The 19,024-nt window shown below is 40.2% G+C and overlaps 1 protein-coding gene across 7 annotated transcripts in view; it reads right to left on the bottom strand.

The window, feature by feature from the left end:
* Positions 1-18,449, bottom strand: part of rgs12b (regulator of G protein signaling 12b) — a 40,015-nt gene extending 21,566 nt beyond the window's left edge. For 2 of the 7 annotated variants that reach the window (XM_067498145.1, XM_067498146.1), the window contains exons 1-5: positions 17,732-17,866; positions 15,850-17,150; positions 15,246-15,485; positions 13,891-14,853; positions 10,000-10,119 (exon numbers count right to left, since the gene is read on the bottom strand). In XM_067498145.1, the coding sequence (XP_067354246.1) occupies positions 10,000-10,119; positions 13,891-14,853; positions 15,246-15,485; positions 15,850-16,896 (2,370 nt within the window). In that variant the 5' untranslated portion in view covers positions 16,897-17,150; positions 17,732-17,866. Of the gene's footprint in view, positions 1-9,999; positions 10,120-13,890; positions 14,854-15,245; positions 15,486-15,849; positions 17,151-17,731; positions 17,870-18,321 lie in introns of those variants that run through there. The other 5 variants (XM_067498142.1, XM_067498144.1, XM_067498143.1 and 2 more) reach the window with 4 other exon arrangements.
* Positions 18,450-19,024: the final 575 nt, after the last annotated feature.

The following is a 19,024-nucleotide window of genomic DNA, read 5'->3' as shown; positions in this document are numbered from 1 at the left end:
TAAAATCTCTCTTTTGTTATTGCATTTATTTCAGAACTCCCAACACGGGATAAACATTCTTTCAAATAATAAAAAATAAATAAATCAAAGAGCTGAACTTAATGCTATAAAATATGAGAAAAGCCATAAAAAATAAGAGCAATGTGAGGGCGTGTGACTACTGCAAACACCTTTGTGGTTTTTAATAGAAAAGGGCCAATCTGAGCACCTTCCTTTCACTACAACAGGTACCATTTGAGGCCTTAGAGCTTAAAACACCATGCAATATTGTTGTTAAAGGTAATGTTACCTTCCATGTCTCTGTATCAAAGCAAGATCAGGGATAGCTGCAGCACTCAGCCACAACCCCACTATCCCCCTTCCACCACTAGCACTACACATACACACTCACACACGCACACACACACACAAAGCAGTGCCAAAGTACTAATTAGCAGAGGCTCTGGCACTAAAAAGACTGCCCAGTGGGACCCTAATTTTTAAAACATTCAAGATCCCCTTGTTCAGCTGAATTTATCAGTATCCCTCCAAAGCCAATAAAGTCACATTGTTTAAACTTTGGCTACTCTGTTTTAGAACAGCACCTTGGCTTTTAACAAATCTCTGACTGAATTGAGTTGTTTATGAGTACCCTGTGATTCAAGCACGGGTTAGTTTAGGTTGGCTAAATCCACATCCTGATGAAAAAAAAAAAAAAAAAACAGGAGTTAGACATGAGAAATGTCTTACTCCTCTCTTTAGACTAATTCCTGTGGTCTAAGCCATTCAGCTGTGTTTTGTTACATCATGGTCTTTTCTAGGGCAGTTCAACATAAAAAGACAAATATTCTTTTCTGCAGATATCATATGACACTAAGAAAACAGGGCAATGCAAGCAGAAAGACACACGTGTGTGCCCTTACACACATGCAATCCACATGTTAAAGGTTTGTTCTAGGCTTTTCCTTCTTGAAATGTCTGAATGTTAGGCGAACTGTAAGCCTGCATATCACACTGCTTTTTATTGCTTATTAGTTTGGGATTAGCTTCCCACATACATGTATTTGATTTAGTGTCATAAACTGTGCTTGTACATACCATCTTTATGTTTAAGGGTGAGCTCAGAGAAACTTTCCTGGTAGTGTCAAACTCTGCATCTACATCTTCTGGACCAAAAAAACACAGGACAACACAGTGAAGTTTGATATAAGCAAAAAATATTTTTAAAATGGAGGGGTTCCATACAAACAGCCATAAGTGTGAAATGTTTTCAGCCCTTAAGGGGAATATTCTTAACTCTTCATATGGTTAATTGATAATAGGACAGGTCTAACTGTTCTAGGCCAGTTCAGTGAATGAAATACCTGAAAAACACATGTACTTCAATGCATTGATTTTAGATTTTAGCCATAAAGCCGTCCTGATCAGTGATTCGCAACATTACTGACAATTAACTAATACACAAGAGATTAAAGCATTTGATATTTTGATATAGGGCCTAAACTGCATGGTAAATTCCCATCAAGCGATCAGTTAATTGCATATTACTATACCGTAGAATCCTAAATCTAGATTGAAGAGACAGGGTGCAGCAACAGCCCACAAATCAAACAGAAACTCAACATTGCCCTCTCCTGTTGTTGGTGAGGTGAGGCAATAAACAGGGCAGAGTATGGAAAAAAATTTGGCCTTCCTCATATCTGGTAGAGAGCCCTTAACGAATGTCAATAATGGTGCCACTGAACAGGGACAGTGAATCCGTGGCTTTACTTCTCAGGTTTTGCAAAGATCCATTGCATAATGACTGTGAGCACCAAGAGCTTATACACAGAAAATAACATAGTGTTGGGTTAAAAAAAAAAAAGACACTTTATACCACATATGTGCAGTGGTTTTAGTTGATTCTCCATTAAATTTAATTTGTATTGTCTTTGTAAGTTTTTCATGTTTCCTAGAAAACTTTCTCTTGAAACCGGTGACTGGTGATCAGAGCCCTGTTGGAGATGGTTTCTACTTGGTATTCAGCTTAAAATGAATCATGTGTTTCTGCCCTTAAAAGATGTAATTTAGAGTAGTTGCTGGTTCATCATCACAAACACCACAGAATTATGAAAGAGGAAATATGGGAGGCTTTAAAAAATACAAAGAAATGTGGTCACAAGTAGAACTTCACCAACGGACTGAGACACATGAAAACATATTTACTGAACACATTCTACAAATTACAAGTTAAAACTGGTAACGTGTTTTCTGTAATCTTGTCTGCACTTTGTGTAAATCAGTTCATTTAATATGCAGTCCTGTTTGATAGTGCTAATGTGGTAAACTGCACACGACTTATACTCGATAAGAGACAAAAACAAGCACCGCTGTTTATGTGAAACTGAAGCTACATCTGATGTGATTCCTGGCCTCCTGAGGTGTTCCACGTACAGAAACTGTGTGATCCTGTCTTGTCATCTGATTTTTTTTGCCCCAAAAAACTCTGCTCCCAGGGGATGTCATGAGGAACACACACACACACTCACACACAGACCTTAAATCTGTCCCAGGTTCTTATCTTTGAGCATCTGATTGTGTGTTTATTCACTTTTTTTGGGATATGAATAAGTTTTTTATCCTTTATGTTTGTGTGTTTTTGTGCAGCATCAGAGGGCTTTAAGGCTATGCTCTTCTCACTGCTGTTTTTAGTAAAATGTCCTGTGCTGATTTCCAAAAACAGCTTACTAAAAACTGCATGCACAGTCCACACAAACAGTTCTACTGACCTATCAGAATACACAACTACAATTCTGTGGGCAACACATCATCATTGCAGACTAAACTCACAGACACATCTATACATTTAGTATAACAGTTCTTCATTCATTAGCAGATCAAATTAGGGCATCAGTGATTATCTTCAAATACAATTATTTTAGATCTATGGAACAAGAGTTATTATATACAGTTTCTACGGTTGAACTGATGTAATGGGCCAAAAAACAGAATCAACAGGTTTCCCTTTACTGCAACTGAGCCAAAAGGAGCCTAATGATTGGTTTTCACAGGTCACATGATTTGTCATTCCAGAGCTAGTCCTTCTAACTAAAGTTCTAGTCCATTTAATTTATCTTTTACTAAAATTAAACAAATATTTAATGAAGGATTTTCATGAATTGACAACACCACAGCAGCAATAGAAAAAGAAAGCAGTTATATTAAACAACTGTTTCAGTAACAATGTTAATACACATAAAGCTTTACAATTAGCAGCAAGAGTTTAATTTATTTCAACAAGAAAATCATTTGAATTCTTTAGAATTACTATTATCTGCTAAATCAACATCGTGCAATGCGGTGTCGTGATTCTGTAACACACCATGCACACAATATGTGACATAAGAACGGGAGTCATCAGTGGAATCAAATAAGCTAGATGGGCTGCGCACACACACAAAAGCACACACACACCTCATTTACTCACTGGATGAGTGGCCATTTCAGAATCCAACCTTAAAGTTTGCTGCTCCATGTATGAAGAGATAAGTAATCCTCAGCACTGCATGTCAGAGCTTCCCTCAGTACACAATGTGATCAGCTGTGGATATGTGAGTGAGTGTATGTTTGTGTGTGTGTGCATGCAGAGAGACAAGCAGCAGAGCTTGATGGCATTCAAATGTCTAAACCACTACAGAATGTCGCCGTCGCTAGATTTCCCTCTCGCTCCCCCTCTCATGCCTCCTTCTCCTCCTCCCTCTCTAACATTTCCCTCGTCCTGCCTCTCTGTTTTCCCCTACCTCTTTCACTGCTTTTCCACCCACCCTCATATAATTTCTATTCCACCCACACTGCTGTGGGCTGTGAGATATACACAAAATCAAAATGAATGCAGAGGCATGGCTGCAGTGGGAGACCCCCTTGCCATTAACACACACAGACACACACACACACACACACACACACACATTCTGCAGAGTTGAATGTGTTACTCTCATCGCTCTTCTGTCATCTGCTTAGTATGCCCCACACATGTCTAGAGTGTGGAGAGTAAACTGACATTCAAGGAGAGGGGGGTGGGGGGGTCAAAACAGAGAGAAATGGAAACCCTGAATCCTTAGCAAACATTTATCTTGTAGGATTTACATAAGATGAAGCAAATGAGAGAATGGGAAGAATAAAAAGGAAATGTACACAAATAGAGGAGTAAGACAAAAGTCATTGACAACAAGTATTGATATCTCTAGTGGTGATTCAGTTGTGTACAACAGAGTTAGGAAATACCTGCATTCCTCAACATGCCTTGACACAGTGAAGTTACTCACCGTAACCCCCTCACACTCACAACCTCCTGCCCATCCTCCATTTGGCCCAGGGGTGAGGATAACCAGTGAAGCACCACCTCACAGAGATAGTAACCAAATAATCATGACACAGACAGGAAGGTACTGCATTAACGCTCAACCCACAGGATTGTAGTGTTTTCAAACTACACACACAAGCCACACAATACCAAGAAGCCACAAATGGGGATCTGGCTACTGGTGATGCTGTGGGACATACCATAAAAACTCCACGGACACGCACTCAACGACGGCGGGACATTGGCCAACCAAGGTATGCACTGATGTACAAAAAAGGACATTCACATTGTCAAATCTAGCTCAGCATTGACATCTGCAATCAAAGAGAAACTGCTACAGAGTCTGCCACTCATAGATCTTATTTGGACATCGATCCTTTTTTAGCAGCAAAAAACAGATTTTTATTTGAACCTGCTTGTAGTAAATATTCCACATCCATTATAATATTTATAAATCTTTTAACACTTATAAATGTCACAGTACATTACTCCCTATACAATATGTTGTATAGGGAGTGATGACAACATGGACTGAGAGAGAGAAAACAATTAGGTGCCAAAACGTTTTCACTAAGAAAACCTGCCAACAGCCACCAGCCTGTCTGATTACTTGTCACATTTAACAAGCTATTTCAGGGCATAGAGAGAACACAGCCCTAGTAAAAGATCCGTTTCTTGTTGCAGAGATCTCATATTGGTTCTGAGCTCTGAGGGAAGTTTCACCTATCATCAGTGCTGCAGCTCAAAGTAAACAGCAGGAATCAACCTTGCAATCAGGCTATTATTTATTTTGTTTGGTATTTCTATTGGTGCATTCAACCTCAGGGTGATTATTTGTACCTGTTTTCATTTGTCAGTCTTGCTTAGTGAATAGGTTAAGCAAGCGGGACCAGTTACACCCATAATTACCTTGCTATTTTGATTTCACACTTCCTGAGAATAATACAAATAAAAATAATAATCAATATTAATAATAATAACAACAACCTTCATCATCTCATAGTCCACTTTCTCACCTTACAGCTGCATGCTCAATTATTCACTCATAGGGAACAGGGAAATAGCAGAATTTAGGTTTTGTCCAGTAAGATTGATTCTAGATATTTTATATTAATTTTTAAGTGTATTTTTAACTGTAAAAACCTTTGATTGTAGATGTTTTTCCAATACTGACATAGGTTTTTCTACTAAAAGTTAAAAGGTTACATACTATAGCTTTAAGACAAGTTTTACCCAAAGTTTTAATGTTTTTCAAGCTTAGCTTTTTGTGCTAGTAAACACTGGAGGTTTTAAAGTTATTAGTGTCCCTTTGGATGTACGGACAATCGTAGAAAATACTGTGGAGAAGAACAGACAACTAAAAACCGCACTTCCTGTCACAAGACATTGTATGCTTGTGTGTGTGTGTGTGTGTGTGTGTGTGTGTGTGTGTGTGTGTAGGTGTGTGTGTGTGTGTGTGTTTGTGTGTGTGTGTGTGAGAGAGAGAGTGTATACCCACTTGCTTGTATCTACAATTAGAGCCATCACAAAAAGCCTGTTCTCGCAGACTTGCACACACGTGCCTAATCACACACGAAGTCTGAAACTACTGAATGGCTAAAATGGCACAGCTAGTCATGTAGCTGCAAATATCAGCATCTACCCTTGCCATTCTGTCAGAAACACTTCTCTCTGAAAATTCCATTTAAAAATGTTTTGATATTTTGTTTGCACTGGAACAAAACACACACACACACACACAGAGGAAAAGTCAAATCTGATACAGTACCACACAGAACCCAAAAAAATGCAATGGACAAAATTATTGGCATCCTTAATTTATTATTTGGTAGCTCCCCCTTTGAAAAAATAACTGAAATCAATCACATCCTGTAACCATTAGTTACCATGAGTTTCTTACACCCCTCTACTGGAATTTTGGACCACTCCTCTTTTGCAAACTGCTCCAGGTCATTCAGATTTGAAGGAGGCCTTCTACCATCTGCTGTTTTGAGATCTCTCCACAGGTGTTCTATGGGATTCAGATCTGGACTCATTGCTGGCCATTTCAGAACTCTCCAGCACTTTGTTTGGAACATTTCCTAAGTGTGTTTCAGGTCATTGTCCTGCTGGAAGACCCATGACCTCTGGTTGAGACGCAGCTTTCTGACACTGGCCACTACGTTGCTCCCCAAAATTCTTTGTTAATCATCAGATTTCATGATACCGTTCACACAGTCAAGGCATCCAGGGCCAGAAGCAGCAAAGCAACCCCAAAACATCTTTGAACCTCCACGATGTTTGACTGTAGGGACTGTTCTTTTCTTTGAAGGCCTCTTTTCTTTTTCTGTAACCGGCGCCATGATGTCCTACTTTTGTCTCATCTGTCCACAGTACGTTCTCCCAGTAGGATTGTGGTTTTGTCACACAAGTTTTGGCAAACTCCAGTCTTGCTTTTTATGCCTTTGTGTCACCAGTGGTGTCCTCCTGGGTCTCCTACCATAGCCTCCCTTTTCATTCAGATGGTGACAGATAGTACGAGCTGACACGGTTGTACCCTGTGTCTGCAGATCAGGTTGAATTTGTTTGGAAGTTAATCTGGGTTCTTTATCCACCATTCAAACAATCCTTTGTTGTAATTTTTCATTAATTTTGTTCTTCCGTCCAGTCCAGGGACATTAGCTACACTGCCATGGGCTGTAAACCTCTTGATGATATTGCGCACAGTGGACATAGGAGCATTAAGATCTCTGGAGATGGACTTGTAGCCTTGAGATTGTCCATGTTTTTCTACAACTTCTTTCTTTTCTCCATACTCAGTGTGACACAAGACAAAGGTTGAGTCAACTTTTCTCCTTTTTAACTGGTTGCAACTGGAAGTGTCATTACTATAACCTGTTACTTGCCATAGGTGTGTCTGAATACAAAAGACAGGAGCATCACATGTTTGAAAAGAAATTATTTCTTACAATTTTGACAAGGTGCCAATAATTTTGTCCAGTCCATTTTTGAGTTCTGTGTGAATTTTTATCAGATTTGACTTTTCCTCTCTCTGAGAGAAGGGTTGCATTTTCTGACAGAATTGCAAGGGTGTCGATATTTTTGGCCATGACTGTATGACAGTTGGCTGAGCAGTTTGTATCTGTGTATGTGTGTGTGTGTGTGTGTGTGTGTGCGTGCTGTTACAACGCTGTTACAGCACAATCATGCTTGTGTGCCATGACGACTTTTTACATGAGCGATTTGTGAACATGGCTCATCATATATACAGTGTGTCTGTGTCTTGTGTGTGTGTAACTGTATGTGCTTCTGTGGCCTCACTAAGCTTGTTGATCATCAAAGTTAATTAACAAAAACTTCAAACCCCATTACCTCCCACCACACCAATGCATACATAAATATTCGTCTGTGTATGGTTGCGAGGATGCTCAGTTACATAATGCATTCCATTGCCCCTCACGGCAACCCTAACCTGAATCTAATTCTAAGTATAAACCTAAGTCTCAATCTCTAACAGTGCTTTGAAGTTATGAGGACCAGCCAAAATGTCAACACAACGATGGTATTGAATTAAAATTTGTCCACACAGCCCCAGAAAGACGCATGCACATGCACGCATGCACATGCACGCACGCACACACACATCTCTCTTTTCTCTCTCCTCTCTCAAGACAAAGCCCTCTCTGTTTGTAGATTTTACCGCCTGTGGTGAAAGAGAAAAAGGCCTAGCGACCGGAAGAAAAAGGTAGAATAGAGGGGACAGGAGGGCAGAGGGTTGAAGGAGAGAGAAAAAAAAAGAGAAATCCTGCCATGGGATGGCCTGGCAATGGAAACACACACAATGGTGGGCAATGTCTACAGAGAAATGTGCTGATGCATTAGTTTTCATCCACGTGATTAAGAGAAAATAAATATAACTGGATAGAAGACCCATTGTATAGTAATATGATGTACAGGCTCTCATTAGGTGCAGTAAAACACTAACATACGAAAACATGAAGTGTAAACAACTTCTAATATGATAGATACAAAAATAACCATAGTTTATGGAAAAATAACTTGAGGCACAAAAATCACACTGTAAAATTGAATTTTGTCAGAAGAATTTTCTCATCTGTAACTTGAAATTAGTGGAGCCCTGTCCAGCCAGGGATATTTTCATTCCCAGTCCCTGTCCCTCTGCTCCATAGTTCTGTCGGTGTCTACTGTGCTGTCCAGTAAAGGAAATATGCCAAAAGTATATATCAATAAAACTAAATAATAAAGTGACAGTGTGGGATCTGCTTATCTGCTCCCAGGGTGCTCCCGCAGTCACTAAATGGCGGAAATATTTAGCTTTTCTTTGATCTCTATCTTAGTACCATAACTGCTGTTGAAATCATGCTCACAAACAGCAGACTCTGCACTTGACAAGCACGTGCACACACACACACACACACACACACCCTATGCTCACTCTGCATCTGCACCTCCCAAATTACATTTAAAGTTTACCTTACTTATAAAGTTAAAGTAGCTATAACGTAGCTTATAAAGTTAAATTACAAAGTTTACTTTATAAATATTATAAATGGAAAGTATTACATTTAAATCCCACCATAATTAAAATAAATATAACCTTGTGCAGCACTATTCTGCATTGCATTTGCATGATAGTAATTCACACTTAACCCAATGCTACGTAAAATTACTTTAAACTCACTTAAGGGCTTTTAACCAACTACTTAAATTATGATGTTACATTAGACATGTTGTTCTTTAGATTAAGATGTAATTTGTTTCCTCTGAACTCTCCCCTCCATGACAGCGATTCTTTCAGTGTTTACAAATTGTTAGCGTAGCATGATGGGTGTGCTTGTTTTAAATCTCACATAACATGAGTGGGAAGCAGTTTGATAGTAGCATTGTTATAAAAAGACAGATCCTGAAGTGGAGATATAATATTCCAAATATGAGCACTACCAGAATTCTTAAAGCAGACTTAGAGCAGGAGTCATACAGAGACAGAGAGAGAGAGAGAGAGAGAGAGACGGGTGAAAGACCTAAACAAATCTCATGTCCACAGCTTAAAAAACGTTCTGACAATTTGTACTCAACGTTGGCAATATAGTAATTTACTACATCCTACAGATAACATGCTGCGGTACATCAAGTATATGAGAGATATGTCCAATACAATCCATTGTACCCTTAATGCCTGAGTACTAAAGGAAGCACTGCAACTTCCTCATTATAAAATGATGTAAAGTAGAACTAAATAGGCATATTGTTAACCAAAACCCATGGCTCTCAAATGACTGGATACTGGGTCATTTCTTGCAGCTAAAAGCAGAGCAGAATAACTGTATAAATTTTGCAACCGTGTAGTTCTATTGCAGCTAGTAAGCAGAAAATCTGAACTCTAATCATAAATGTATTGATTGTATCCAATAGTGATCTCAGTTCAGGTAACTGACTGCTATCAGTACAGCAATCTTAATCAAGCCTGTAACTGTCTGTTGGTTCTTCCTGTAAGACCGTTCTTTCCACATCTGTGTGTGTGTTTGCACAGTCATGTGAGAAGAGATGTCATGTCATGTGAGGATGTGGCATGTGCATAAGCTAAGATGAATGGTGCACATGTGGTTTAAATGTGAGGCAAATGTACTTTATACACAATACTGTAAACTATACACGTGTGTGCTAGTTTTTCTACATACCTCCAGGTCATCCAGCGAGCGGGCCAGGCTGTGGCGTTTGGAGCGTCCAAAGGAGCGTCTGGCTGAGGAGCGCTGAGGCAGAGGAGGGAAACCCATGGTCAGACCACGGAATCGGCCACCCTGAGGCAAGTAAGGATATTAGTCTTCAGGTCACATGCTCAGTACAAATAGATGTATGTCACAGCAGCTTAAAATCAGGGAAGGAAGTAGGTGAAGAGATGCCTGTTCCAATCCCCACAGCTGGTGCTTTCAATCAATCAAAACACTTTATTTCAAAACTGTAGGTCAATTATAAAACACAGGTTGTGTCGAAGTCTGTATAAACAACTGCCATTTTATGAAAATAATTAAGAACCAATGGATTGTAGATTATGTCAATACAAGTAAAACATTGTTTTACCATTGTAGTCATTCCAAGCGGTGACACATTTATTGTTCACTTTTTAAAAGTTCCCTCAAGTTTATATGCTACTGACCATCTCTGAAAAGCTCCTTTAATAAAATGTTTGCCTATGTAAAAGAAGAAAAAAAACTGCATACGTTACACTTCATAAATCCAGTCTCAGACACGGGCATGAAAACCTAATAAACATACATAAGTCAGATGCAAACAGTAAATAATTGAATGAAACACATCTTATCTTATTTATCTATCTTATAGAATCACTATTCAGTGTATTGTTGTTGGCTCCAAGCTGTGTGAAATAACAAGATTGTGAGTCTACATATTATATTGCTACACTGTCATATTGCACAAGGCAAAAATGCTCCAAAAAAAAAAAGAAGAATTGTTTAAGAAATTTAGATGACATAACAATTACGTGAGCAAAAATGATGATGGCCTAACAATTAGGCCATCATCATTTGTGCAGCCTTGTTTGAATGTCGCTTTAAGATGGGTTTCTTTTTTCCACATAAATCTTCATTTAATGTTTGACAGCAGCATGTACAGTCAATCGATTTTGCCTGTGGTACCAGACAGTACTGTAGTCCAGCCCACAGCCACACCAACAGCACAGAGACACAAAGGTGAAAAACAGGGGTTGGACATGATGACAACACTTCTGGTGCTGTATCATGCGTACAACTGCATTGTCATTTAGGGGGTGTCATTAGTGTGTATGTCTGATAACTAATACTAATAATAAGGACAAAAATCTTTCCAGGTATAACAATTAGTAAGGACTACTTGAGTAGAAACCCATTTTATAACTGGCCAGCTGTTACAAGATGCCATAAACTCTTGCCTAATGTGAGCACATGAGAAAATCAACAGTGTTGAGTCATCATGATTTATTGTCCAAAGCCATCTCACAGTGACCTTACCACACTGAGTTCCATGGCAAACCAAAAAGGAGAAGGAGGTTAGTCTTTCATTACCCTCAAAAGTCTACATTCAACAACTGTTGCGCTTCTGTCTTCTAGTCACTAACAGACAAAAAGATGCATTTTGCTTCTTTCTGTTCTTTTACAAATGTTAGCTTGTATTTTGTGAATTTGTCAAAAGCACCTCAGTCAATTTCTGAGTAATTAACTAATAATGACAACCTTCAAAAGGCCAAAACGTGCCACGTGTTGAATCTGATTAGATGATTAGTAACTTGTCCTCTCTGCATTTCTTAGATGATTGGTGCTATTGCCTGAAAACTGAGTCAACCCTGCATCTGTGTGTGTCACATAGCACAGATGTGAGCACTCTGTTACATATAAGCACATAAATATTGTCACATAACCTCTGTTTAACCTGGACAATTTAAAACAACATGGCTTGAAGCAAGGTTTTTGGAATCAAAATCTCCTTTCTTCTAAAGAAAATGATTTGATCTGACTCATTGGTGCAAGGGTTGTTATGGGTGTGGTGGCAGTAGAGAAACATCAGAAAACTACATTTTTGTGAAAATCTTAAAAGCAGTTGATTTTATCCCCCTCTCTCTCACATAAACACACGTGCACAAAAAAGGCATCCTTCCTGTTTACAACAACACAGCATATATGCAAAACTGTGTTTTGTGGACTTACTGATTTACAAAACACAAAAAATAAAGAATAATTATTAAGTAGATTTCAGCACAGAATAATGGTCAAATAAACTTTGCATATTAAACTATGTTCATTAAGAAAAAAACTGCCCTTTGCAGCAATAACCTAACAAATATGTACCATTCTACTGAACAGTGTTCGCAGATGTTCAGGAAGTTAGTGCTTAAAGTAATAGCAAATTTAATTTGACCAATATTCTGTGCTTAAATGTAATTAGAATGTTTCAGTTTCTGTTTCGATCCATTGACAACCAATTTATTGAATAAAAACAATAAGTTGTTTAGGGGTTTCCAAACTTTTTCTTGCCAGTGTGTTTTACATACATGAAAATGTATAATAATCAGTGGGTTACACTTTTAATTCAGCAATGTTTTATGTTTTTATGACATTTTAAATGTGTTTAAAATTGGGGTTTGTTATGTCTAGATCAAAATCATGTTTTTGTCTGATTGATTTAAATTGAATACATTTTAGCTTAAACTAAATTCTTTTTTATTAAATATATTTTTCTTGAACAAGCATGAGAGTGCAGAAGCCTTACAGGTCTAGATTAGTGAAACAGTGCCACCATGTGGCAAAACCTAAAAAGCAACTATCTTTCGTTTGTGGTCATTGTCTTTAATATGCTAAGTAACAAGTCTGTAATATTTAAATGACAACAAATTGTTAATTGCACTGCAAGATTGCCAATTGCAGTAAAGCTACATTTACCACAGCAGACCCAGCATTTTATCTTGACTACAAGTAATCATGGCTCACCAAGGCACCCTCAGCCTCAAAAGTCTCTCCAGCCTGAGTTCATTGTTCAGAGAGCTCAACATCCACCTTCCTGTCACTGTCAGCCTTTACCCTGCCCCTAGCCTTGTAAACACTTCCTTTGATTGTCCCCTGGGGTCCCAAGCCGGTGCTTCCCCGAGTGAAACTACATCTACCAGAAACTGTTTCCTACATACTCATAAATTCTTCGTTAGTATTTCAAAAGAAGGGCATGAAGATGGAGTTTAGTCATGCTGAATATACTTAACTTTGACACTTTATGTTCCTATCTATTGTCTAGAAACAATAAGCCAATGTATTCTCACCAAAGAGTGCAGCCAATGTATATAACCCTAGCTTTATCTTAACTGGATTAGTTTGACATTTTAAATAATCATGTTGCATATTACTAATGTTTTAGTAATATGATATAATATTAATATAATATATTACACCAAACAAATAATATTATATTATACAATTATTTCACTGAACCCATTCTGCGTCTTATTACAGTCAGAACAGGTGGTTTTCAGGTGAAGGCAGATGCCAAGCTAGTGCATAATACATGATCTGATACTGGAGCAGTGGGGATAAATAACTTATTCCACTTGTATTATGTCTGGGGAGAGAGCCAAATAGGGTGTTCACATTATTCAATACATTAGAGGAACATTTGCTCATGCTTCTTCTATTTGGAACAGTTTGATATGTGAGAAATAAATAAATATATAAACAGGGACTGAATGACTTAGAAGGAGTGAGCGAAAATGTAGTGCAGTGAGATGAACACAGGTGAATTTACAGCCTCAATAAACTGTAGCCTTGGACACACTCAAGTCAGAGTAACTTTCCACAGCAGGGGTGTGTGACAGGGGATGCTACCTGCTGACCGAGATTCTCATCTCATGGTCAGTTTTAACACAGCTCTTCCAAAAGCCCCACGACTCACAAACCACCACGGCATGATAGATCACAGAATGCAGCATTATAGCAGATGCTGGCCATAAGTAAAATAAATGAGCAGTTATGAAGCCATGAATTAAATCAAGGATGCTACTACCTAAAATGCTTTAATAACTTTCAAAAACATACCCTTTTCTCTCCCTCCTTGGCATTTCCTCGTTTTTTTTCTCTTTCACTTCTGTCTGCTCCAGCTTTTTCCCTGTCCCCAACACCAAACAGCTTCTTAGCCCACTCATCTTTCTGAATAGCCAGACGGTGGTTGTGGGAGTGGGGATGTGAGGGAGGAGGAGGTTGGCTGCCTGCAGGTGGTGGCAGGTGGTCTCCGGGGGCCAGCGGGGCCCGGTAACGGTCGGCTGGAATCTTACTCATGGGCGGGGGCAGGGTGCTGCAGTTGGCTGATGACCATCCGTCAGTGGATTCAGCGTAGGACTCCTGATCACTGCTCAGGCCCTGGAGGTGGCAGTGGTGGTGTTGCTGACGCCAGTCTCTCAGCACATGGACTGGCAGCCACCGCTGCGGCTCCACCCCTACTCCTACAGCACCGCCTCTCTTCCCTGTTGAGTAGTGGTGTGAGTGGACCCCTCTTTGATGCCTTCCAGGCATATCAGGATGAGGCAAAGGGAGAGGGTGTGGGAGTTCAGCCAGGTTTGGATCATGACGATAGTGGCCATTTCGCAGAGCTGGAGGAGGAGGAGGAGGAGGAGTTGGGTGAGAGGCTGCCGCTCCAAGAGTGGGGCTCCAAGCCTGCTGGGAGGAGGGGGGGCTGTCCCAATGTCGTGGCCCAGAGATGTGGTTGTGACTGGGAGGACCTCCGAGGTCCACTAAAAGCACTCTGTTGCTCTTCTCTTCCGGTAAAAAGTTGCCAATCCCACTGTCACTGTTGCTGCTGGTGCTGTGGTTCTGTTGGGCATCATTGTCAGGATCGTGGAAGGCCCGGGCCCTGACCCCTTCAATGTTGTCCCCCATGTCCCGGTAGAGGACAGAGACAAACTGCAGGAGAGGCTGAGAACTGGGTGGAAATTCCAGACAACCACCTGTGTCTGGGTCAGGGGTACACTCAAAGCCAAACCTCCTGGCTATACCTAAATGGACCTGAAGAAACATGAGTTACCACAGTAAGCGATCATATATGTTACTTTTTCCTTTACAACATAAATGAACAGGAATACATTCAAAATATATTAAAATTACTCAAATTAAATGTCTGTATGGTTAATAACATTAAGACAAGCTGCTTGAAAATGTTTTTCTTCTTTGAAACATTTAAGACAGTTACATTTAGATTCAATATCAATTTTCAATACTATATTCAGTACCAGATTAAACTATGAATTTTATGCATCATGCACGTATGATGTGTTGTAAGTCGACACTTAATGCTTAATCAGATATATTGTTATTTAATACAAAGTAATAAAACAAATGTTTCACGATTAGGGTATGAACTTAAACAAAATAAGTTAAAGGAAACTATTTCTTCATACCTGGTGGTGACAGAGGTCTGGGTCCACAATGAACACGTGACAGGAAGTCCTCAAGCCACTCTCTTCATCTCGACCATTACTGAAGTGACGATCGTTATGGTCATCGGTGGCCTGCATTGTGACCAGTCCAAAGAATCGGCGGTCATCCGGACAACATGCACTGAAGGCTAGTTTCTCAGCAGGATAGGTGGCCAGGACCTGACCTCTGTCACTGCACAGATGTACACTGTCATGCATGACCTAGCGGGATACAATTAATGCATGTTACAACATGACACCTGGGGAAATGATGAAGCCATAACAGCTATGTGACCACACTAACAATAACATGATGAAGAGTTTTGATATGTATATATACTTCTGAAACAGAACAACCTTGTTAATTCATTGATTGTAATCTAGCAGCTTTACAGTATGAATCCCAAAGGTGGGAATGGGCCAATTGATAAACACAATTTTTATGATGGAATCCTATTTGAGGCCTAACCACAGGAGTAAGCTTAAATGATTACTAGGCAACTGCAAGTTAAATAAAGCGGACATTACAATTTAAATTGAATTAAGTATGTAAAACACTATTAGGTAACAAAACATTGAGTCGCACCTTCATAAGGACCAAAGAATGAATCTTCTGCTCTGCCCTGAGGCGCCTCATACTCCCTCTGATGGCCTGCAGGCTGTCACTCTCTAAGCTTGTCCCTGTGGAGGCCAGCTCAATAGAGCCCAAATACCCAACAATCATGCCCACATTCAGGATACCCTCCCCATGCTCTAGGCCCAAGTCACCCCCATCCTCTACATCCACATCTTGCTCTTCATGATGGTGAAGGTGGAGATTGCGGAAGTCTGAGTCCATGAAGACAGAATCATCATTTACTACTTGGGCCATCTCCTCCTCAGAGAGTAAGTTGGGATTGCTCTGGTAATGGGAGTAGTTCAAATACGGAGGAAACTCTGGATCAGATAGCGGTCGTGGCTTTGATGATTGGTTAACTCCAGGCCTGTCCTTGTCAGAGCTGCTGGAGGAGTGGCTGGAGTTTTCAAAAATCATGTTAAAAATTCCTCCAGACTGCAGCTCTGCCACCACCCTCTCTGCCCTGTTGATGCCCAGCTGCTTAGAATCCAGTTTGGGTTTGTACCAACCACCACGAGCTCCACAGCCGGCCCTGCTGTTATTGTTGTTGTTTACACTGGTGTCATAGAAACCATCCAACTCATCATCGCTAGAGCACGAGTCCAGGTAAGACGCTGCCATGGTGTTGCTACTATGGTGACGACTGCCAGTGGTGCGCTGGTGGTGCCGCCTGTGACGCTCTCCCTCGGATATGACTAGTTTCAAAACACCAGAGCAGCGTCCAATCAGTTTGACCACGTCTTCGTGTGATGCCTTAGAGACGTTGATATCATTGACAGAGAGGATGTAGTCTCCCGAACGCAGCCCTACATAATCTGCAGGGCTCCCTTTCAGGATGCAGCTAAGGACACATGGACTTTGGCCTGACAGTGTAAAGCCGTACCCTGTTCTCCCTCTTGCCACCTCCACAGCACGCATACGACCTTGCTGGAAAGAGGAGGGGGCTGAGGGAGGTTGTGGCAAATTGAGGCCACCACCACGTCTCTTAGATGATGCATCTGAACACTGCCTGAACATTGTGTTAGGGTACTTTTTCTTGTCTATTGATTTAGTTTCAAATAGTCATTATACCTCGCTGGGCTTTGCTCAGGCAGGAACACAGGTCATATCCAGTGTCTATTTCTACTCGAACTCTGTCAAGCTGCTATCGAAAAAATGTGTTGCCTTTCTAAATGCAGCAGAGAGGTGAGAGTTTGGCCTCAGTTTTTGCACAACCTTGCCAGCCCTCCCATCTTGGTGTCACTTCTTCTTCCAGTTCCAAGGAAATTTACCTGCAGAACAAAAGAACAGAAATAAGACAGTCAAGAGAGCTTTTCTCTATAGATCACACTATATACTACGATGCTATATGCCTGGTCTTTATGGTAGTAAAAACTCAAAATGCAACGGTCCAAAGTACTAAGTAAAGCCCTTCATTTACTGTTTCTAAGCTTAGTGTTTTTAGTCACTGAAGCATGTTGAGGAGAAGACGCTCTACTCGCAGTCACACCCGCGCAGGCGGAGTCTGTGCTGTTCTCTCCAATTAGAAATATGTTTTCGATTGAGAGGCGTTGACGCACCTGGCAGGTATGTGAGTAAATCAGACAATCAGAGCTTTAGAAAATAAAAACATCTTTAACTTCGGCTTTTAAGTCTTATTCTGTTTTCGCTTATTAAAAACCTGGCCTGTGACTTTTGGTTGTCTTACACAGCTATCTTCTCAAAACCGCTACTGACAAAATGTTGCTAACGTTAAGTTAGCGTTGAAGAAAATGTCAACGTTAGCTGTGATTAGTTGAAGCATTCCCGTTAGCTTAGTTAGCTGTACGTGCTACCAAAGTTAATAGTTTAAATAATGCTCGCAAGAAATTACCACTCATGTGTCCGCCACTTTAAACTAAGAAAGGCATGCTTTTCTGTCAATTTGTGAGTTATATGCAACTTTTTCTTGCCGTGGCTTGCTGCTCAAAAGTACATCCACCCATGCTTAAATTGTAGTCCCGCCCCACGATTTCCAGCTCTTTGGAATGTCGGCCTGTCACTATGACAACAGCGATGTACACAGACTTTTATGGGCTGCCATTGGTGTTCGGGTCTGTCAGTCAGACAGCGAACGATTATGTGGATATAGATTGAAAAAAGTTAGATAGACTAATCACAAGTAAAAGTATCAGCGGTATCCTATTCCACAGGTGTCAAAACGTAACATCAGAAGACTGTCAGACTTTTCAGGTGGTCTTTATTATTACTGGTAGTGTTATCTGTAGCAAAGTGAATTGTTCAGCACTGCAGCGGGAAATAGACACAGCAAAAACGACAACAGCTGGCCAGAATACTTCTTGAGTTTTAAAGCAGGCATGGCTAAATAAAAAGGTGGATGCATGTTCTTTTCTTCTTCCCGACAAAATGTTGTGTCTAGTTGGTTCACTGAGCGGGAAAAAAAATAAAAAAACACTGACTTACTTGTCCGACGGTGATGCTGCTCGGTCAGTTTCCATAGTTTTGTAGCTAAGGTTAGTTAGGTAAACTGAGGGACGATGGGTAAACAAAAGAAAAGGCTGCACCATCTGGCGAAGTAGCCTTAAGAGGAGGAGGAGAGGGAGGTGTGTTTAGAGTGGGCAACAGAGGGGGTGTACACAGGACAATTTAGAATATTTGGAATATTGTTATCCGCTAATAACAGTACCTGCATATAGGTAACGATTTCCCTTATAACAGTGTTTATGTGAGAGGGAATTTTATATGGGCTGCCAACCTCTTATCAGTGTGCAGTATTTATTTTTGGGGGTCAAGTTCCTTAAACTGCACCGTACATAGCTAGTGTACACCTTGGAAAGCATCGACAGTGTCAAAAACCTAAAAAACCTGAAAGTAGTAGTTACATGTTTGACACATAAATTGCAGTTAAGCTGTAGAACTGTGCAGTGTTGTGTTCATGGTTTGTATTTTGTAAAAGATTGATATGCCTACTGTAAATCAAAGAGCTAACATTCAGACAAGTGTTGCACATTGCTGGATACCTTTGCCATCATGATTTCAGCTTAAGGCTTCATGAACCATATGGCAACAATCTGGCAACCCTCTTAATACCTTTTAATCATGAACCACCCATTCTAATGGCTGCTGCAGAACAAGGAGCTATTATTTGTGCTTTTATACTGTATAA

This window comes from Channa argus, chromosome 3, assembly GCF_033026475.1.
Source record: "Channa argus isolate prfri chromosome 3, Channa argus male v1.0, whole genome shotgun sequence".
NCBI classification, from domain to species: domain Eukaryota; kingdom Metazoa; phylum Chordata; class Actinopteri; order Anabantiformes; family Channidae; genus Channa; species Channa argus.
Note: the sequence above shows the minus strand (reverse complement) of the source record. Positions and strands in the feature narration are given on the sequence as shown.